The sequence below is a fragment of the Cebus imitator genome, unplaced genomic scaffold, assembly GCF_001604975.1.
Source record: "Cebus imitator isolate Cc_AM_T3 unplaced genomic scaffold, Cebus_imitator-1.0 Scaffold463, whole genome shotgun sequence".
NCBI lineage: Eukaryota > Metazoa > Chordata > Mammalia > Primates > Cebidae > Cebus > Cebus imitator.
In genome coordinates this window covers 280,860-287,403 of record NW_016107778.1, presented here as the reverse complement: position 1 = coordinate 287,403, position 6,544 = coordinate 280,860, and the positions used below count along the sequence as shown (strand labels likewise).

The 6,544-nt window shown below is 43.7% G+C and overlaps 1 protein-coding gene across 3 annotated transcripts in view; it reads left to right on the top strand.

The window, feature by feature from the left end:
* The window catches only part of ZC3H12B (zinc finger CCCH-type containing 12B), a 500,390-nt gene extending 493,892 nt beyond the window's left edge, over nucleotides 1–6,498 (top strand). For all 3 annotated transcript variants that reach the window (XM_017512145.2, XM_017512143.2, XM_017512144.2), the window contains exons 6-9: nucleotides 246–385; nucleotides 1,896–2,130; nucleotides 2,759–2,865; nucleotides 4,717–6,498. In XM_017512145.2, coding sequence (XP_017367634.1) covers nucleotides 246–385; nucleotides 1,896–2,130; nucleotides 2,759–2,865; nucleotides 4,717–6,137 — 1,903 coding nt within the window. In that variant the 3' untranslated portion in view covers nucleotides 6,138–6,498. The remainder of the gene's footprint in view (nucleotides 1–245; nucleotides 386–1,895; nucleotides 2,131–2,758; nucleotides 2,866–4,716) is intronic.
* The last annotated feature ends 46 nt before the right edge of the window (nucleotides 6,499–6,544 follow it).

Here is a 6,544-nt window from a genome sequence, read left to right as displayed (position 1 = left end):
GAAAGAAAGGAAGGAAGGAAAGAAGGAAGGAAAGAGGGAAGGAAGGAAAGAAGGAAGGAAGGAAGGAAGGAAGGAAGGAAGGAAGGAAGGAAGGAAGGAAGGAAGGAGAAAAGAAAAGAAAAGAAAAAAAAAAAGAAAAGAAAAGTCTATTATTAATACCTTGGTACTAAGAAAAAGCCTGCTTCAGGTATTTCTTTGCTACGTATTATCAATCTTGTCTCCTCTTATTCTCTATCTTCCTAAAGCCATGGGAATAAAGAAGAATTCTCCTGCAGAGGAATACAACTTGCTGTGGATTGGTTTCTAGATAAAGGCCATAAAGATATTACTGTATTTGTGCCTGCATGGAGAAAGGAGCAATCCCGCCCTGATGCACCAATTTCCGGTACTGTGTCAAATAATAAGACATTTCTTCTCATCTAGAGACAAACCTGGAAAGATAGTCTGGGGAAAGATTGATGGTTCCAATGTAGATATTTATTTTTCAAAGTTGTTAAGTATATTTGAAGTATTTTTATTAAGTGTATATTTGAAAAGATTTCCAGATAAAGCCATCATTACTTTGTGGCATCTGACAGTTAAATAAAGAAAACTTCAATTCAGCAAAAGATAAAACACAAAAGTCTGGTACCTAGGGCCAATGATATTGTTAAGGGCCATGAAAATGTCTTAATTTTATTTTCTTCTCACATCAGAAGAAAAAATTGAATATAATAGCAATGCATGTATAATGATGTATCTAGCTGGGTTATCCTTGGCTTTATATCAAAGTAATTGAAAATGAAATTTTTAATATTTAATATTTCTCTTTTTTTGTGAGACAGGGTGTCGCTCTGTCACTTAGGCTGGAATGCTGTGGTGTGATCATGGCTCATTGCAGCCTCTACTTCCCTGGGCTCAGGTGATTCTACCACCTCTGCCTCCTGACTGGCTGAGACTATGAGCAGGTCCCACCAAACCTGGTTAATTTTTGTATTTTTAGCAGAGACGGAGTTTTGCCATGTTGCCCAAGCTGGTCTTGAACTCCTGGGCTCAAGCTATCTGCCCGCCTCAGCCTCCCAAAGTGCTAGGATTACAGGTATGAGCCACCATGCCCAGCCAATATTTAACATTTCTTACAGAGGAAGGGGCCCAAGAAGGCAAAAATGCCTAAGGTGCTCAAAAGTCATGATGCAGTCCTAATGGCAGAAGCGTCTCTACATTCATTTACAACTGTCTTCTGAGCATCAGCTATTGCCGGGTATGCCTAATGAGAAAGTCCAGTGAATGGCTGTCTGAGCTGTGTGTGAAGCTATTTGCCATCTGCTTAACAGACTCTTGAGCCTCAGGCTGAGAATAGATCCTTGCCCTGTTCAAGCCCAGTCAGCAAATTTTTTGCCTCAGCAATCAGGAGACCAAAAGGAAAGGGCGTCAGCACTCAGATGCTATAGCTTGATGTTTCATCCTAGTTTTGGCCTTCCCTCAGGCAAAAGCCAAAAATGTAAGTCCCTAAGAGAGATGCTTTAGTTTTCTCTTGACAGACACATCCTCAGTACTTCCCTGTTAGAAATCAACAACCAAAAAGCTGGTGCTTTGGCCAAAGGACAAAACAAGCATCAAGAATGTTAAGATATCAATGTTCCTCTTACCCTTCTTGGTCGTTTTTAAAACTTAGATGTCATTGAATCCAGTTCCTTCATTTTATCAAAAAGAAGACTGAAGTCCAAAGGGGAAGATGACTTGCCTAAAGTCATATTCCAAATTGATATCATAAGCCAGGAACAGGGCCTACTTTCCCTCTAAAGGGCACATAACATCGTCATCCAGTACCAACATTTGCATTTTTAATATTGAGTTAATACTGTTAATTTCCAAAGATGATTTCTGCTCTGTGGCATATAATCGTATTTTAACAGATCAAGATATTCTAAGAAAACTGGAGAAAGAAAAGATTCTCGTCTTCACACCATCCCGAAGAGTCCAAGGCAGGAGGGTTGTCTGCTATGATGACCGGTTCATAGTCAAACTGGCTTTTGACTCTGATGGCATCATTGTGTCCAATGATAACTACCGAGACCTTCAAGTTGAAAAGCCAGAATGGAAGAAGTTTATAGAGGAGCGGTTGCTGATGTATTCTTTTGTGAATGACAAGTGCGTTTCTTTCCACTAGGCCTATATCCAAGTTATCAGTAGGAATAGACTTCATTTCATTTTAATAAACATTCACCGAACACTTACTGTGTATCGTATATTTTGCTGGTTGCCATAGAGATGAAAGGATGAATAAGGAAAAGGACTCACCCTTAAGGGGCTCAAAGTGTAGTAGAGGAGCGAAAGAGACAACCACAATGTGTTGCTGTAAGAGCTATAGTTAAAAGTTGTTTCTTAAAATTGCTTTGTCTATATGAAGTAATAGAAAAAGGCATCCGAGAGGAGATGTTTCAGATCAAGTTTACAGATGGAAGAAAGGGGGCTGCTAGGCATGACAGGTGAGGGGGATATCATGAATAAAGTTATGAAGGCATGAAAATGGGTGGCATATTGGGGGAACCAGCAGACACGCCAGCATGGCTAGAACATATAGTTCATGGAAGAATGTTGAACAGGGAAAATCATCCTTTCTATATGATAAAGTGGCAACAAAGGGAAGAACTGCCATATTAGCAGAGGAAGGGCAATTAGAAGGCTGTGACAGCAGTACAGACACGAAAGTCTAAACGTCTAGTAAGGAGTAGGGGACAGAAAGGAAGACGGTCACCTCTTGCTTACTTCGTTTCAGATTTATGCCTCCAGATGATCCTTTAGGACGCCATGGCCCAAGCCTTGAAAATTTCTTAAGAAAGAGACCCATTGTTCCTGAGCATAAGAAGCAACCATGTCCTTATGGTGAGTACCTATGCACAAAATTAAGTTATGTACCACAGAAAACATAAGGATTCTGTGAACTCTTTTCTCTTCCAGGTTTCCCTTTCAAATGGGAAATCCTGGTTTGTCCACTGTCTGTGAGTTAAAGTTTGTGTCTTCATGTACACTGTTAGGTAATTAAAGAAAAATCTTAGAAACTGAATGAGGAAAAGGTAGCTAGAATTGAATGGAAGATTAGTTGTCACTTGTGACAATAGAACATGTGCTCTATCTGCCTACGTCCTGAACTATGTTGCTGTGAGCAGGGAAATAGAGAAACCTATATGGCCTGTGGAAGCAGAAAGGGCAATACCAAACTGAGTTTGGCCCCAAGATGAACATGTGTCTCAGGCAGGTGACTGGACCCTCTGTCAATTGATACTGATCTTTNAATAGTACTAGATAAAGGGAAGACATAGTGTCCAACAACATTGTCTGCGTTTGCCTAGTGTATATCTAGAGATACATTAAAATGCATTAATAGAGCTAGTTTTTGTTTGTTGTTTGTTTTAAACAAAGTCTCGCTCTGTCACCTAGGCTACAGTGCAGTGGCACAGTCTTGGCTCACTGCAACCTCTGCCTCCTGGGTTCAAGCGATTCTCCTACCTCAGCTTTTCCAGTAGCTGGGACTACAAGTGTGTGATGCCACGCCTAGCTAATTTTTGTATTTTTAGTAGAGACAGCGTTTTACCATGTTGGCCAAGCTGGTCTCAAACTCCTGACCTCAGGTGATCCACCTGCCTCGGCCTCCGAAAATGCTGAGATTACAGGCATGAGCCACCACGCCAGCCCAAGTTTTTTTGTTTTTTTTGTTTTTGTTTTTAAATACATATAGTTTTCTAGTGTTTTCATGCTCTTACCCAAGTCCCTCTGAAACAAGGTTTGTGCGACATGGGCTGCTTGATCTGAGGCTACTTTGGATGTCTGTCCTTTTTGGATGATCATTTGTTTTGTGGGGTGTTTTGGTTTTTGTCCTCAACATTTAAGTCACAGAGTACTTTCATGTTCATTATCTCATTTAATCTATACAATAACCCTATAATATAGGCATGATGATCAACCTTGTTTACAGAAGAGGAAAATGAGGCTCACAAAATATAGTCACTTACCAAGATCACACAACTAGTAAGGGACATAGTTGGAATTGAAATTCAGATGTGACTGGACTCCAAACCTGTGCTCTGTGCACTGCATTATGCTGCTTTCAGTTACTCTGTGCTGCTTCAGCATGCAGATTATGCCTAGGCAAAGTTGTGCGTTATCGAAAAATTAAAGCTTCTCAACTGCTCAGCTTTAGCTTTTTTTTTTTTTTTTTTGATAGGGTCTTGCTCTATCACCTGTGCTGGAGGGCAGTGGCATGATCATGGCTCACTGCAGCCTTGACCTTTCAGGCTCAAGCGATTCTCCCACCTCAGCCTTCTGAGTAGCTGGGACTACAGACGTGCATCACCGCGCCCAGCTAATTTTGTTTGCATTTTTCTTTACAGATGGGGTTTCACCATGCTGCCCAAGCTGGTCTCGAACTCCTGGGCTGAAGTGATCCACCCATCTCAGCCTCCAAATTGCTAGGACTACATACATGAGCCACCGCATCCAGCCAGCTCTTAGCTTTTATGCTGCAATTTTCTCCATAGCTTTCCACTTTCTCTCTCCCCTCACAGTGTGTGATGCCTCCTTGGTGTTGTCTGTCTCTCATCTTTGTGGACAGTTAATTTTCTGCCTTTACCCCAAACAGTAAAGCCCTAACCTGAGTGACCAGATTGTTACAACAGTTTCTGGCACGGAGGGTTACATCACTGAGAGAGAGTCTTACCCCAAGGCATTATTTTTCAGGCAAAAAATGCACCTACGGCCACAAGTGCAAATACTACCATCCGGAGCGGGCCAACCAACCCCAGCGTTCGGTGGCTGATGAGCTCCGCATCAGTGCCAAACTGTCCACAGTGAAAACTATGAGTGAAGGCACCCTGGCCAAGTGTGGCACAGGGATGTCTAGTGCCAAAGGTGAGATAACCTCAGAGGTCAAACGTGTGGCCCCCAAGCGCCAATCAGATCCCAGCATCCGATCTGTGGCTGTGGAGCCTGAGGAATGGCTGTCTATTGCCCGTAAGCCTGAGGCTAGTTCTGTCCCCTCTCTTGTGACTGCCCTAAGTGTCCCCACAATCCCACCCCCTAAAAGCCATGCAGTGGGTGCACTCAACACCCGTTCGGCCAGCAGCCCAGTGCCAGGATCTTCCCATTTCCCCCACCAGAAGGCCTCTTTGGAGCATATGGCCAGCATGCAGTATCCTCCCATCCTGGTTACCAACAGCCATGGGACCCCTATTAGCTATGCTGAGCAATATCCAAAATTTGAATCCATGGGGGACCATGGCTACTATTCAATGTTAGGCGATTTCTCCAAACTGAACATCAACAGCATGCATAATCGAGAGTATTACATGGCTGAAGCAGACCGGGGGGTGTATGCCCGGAATCCTAACCTCTGTCCTGACAGCCGTGTGAGCCATACCAGGAATGACAACTATTCCTCTTACAACAACGTGTATTTGGCTGTTGCTGATACCCATCCTGAAGGCAATTTGAAGCTGCACCGCTCAGCATCCCAGAACCGACTTCAGCCTTTTCCTCATGGTTACCATGAAGCCTTAACACGAGTGCAGAGCTATGGCCCAGAGGATTCTAAGCAAGGCCCTCACAAACAGTCAGTCCCCCACTTAGCTCTGCATGCCCAGCACCCAGCAACTGGAGCATGTTCCAGCTGTCCTGCAGACTACCCCATGCCTCCCAATATCCATCCTGGGGCAGCCCCCCAGCCAGGCCGTGCCCTGGTGATGACTCGGATGGATAGCATTTCTGACTCCCGCCTCTATGAGAGCAACCCTGTGAGGCAAAGACGACCTCCCCTGTGCCGGGAACAGCATGCCAGCTGGGACCCGCTGCCCTGTGCAACTGACTCCTATGGCTACCACTCCTATCCCTTGAGTAACAACCTCATGCAACCATGTTATGAGCCAGTCATGGTACGGAGCGTGCCTGAAAAGATGGAGCAGCTTTGGAGGAATCCTTGGGTTGGAATGTGCAATGATTCCAGGGAGCATATGATCCCAGAGCACCAGTATCAGACCTACAAGAACCTCTGCAATATTTTCCCTTCTAACATCGTCCTTGCAGTGATGGAGAAGAATCCCCACACAGCAGATGCCCAACAACTGGCAGCCTTGATTGTTGCTAAGCTTAGGGCTGCACGTTGATATGACATAGTACTTATTTCTTTATACAAATATGAATATTAATACTAATACACGAATACAATTATAGTAACTAATAATTTGTGTTGCGCTTTACAAGTTAGAGTGTTTACATCATTTAAGCGCATAACAACCCTGTGAGGTAGGTCTTAATAACATCCTCTTTTATAGAGAAGGAAGCTGTAGCTCAGTGAAATTAAGTGGCTAGCCAGGGTCACACTGCTAGCAAATGACCAAGTCAAGACACACACCCAAGTCCTCTAATTCCAAGTCCCATGCCCTGTTGCACTGCACCATGCAGGTAAGGGAGGACAAAACCCAGGGGGAGAGGTCTAGATGCAAGAAACCCCAGAGGATTCTTTCTTTCTTTCTTTCTTTTTTTTTTTTTTTTTTTGATAGGGTCTTGCTCT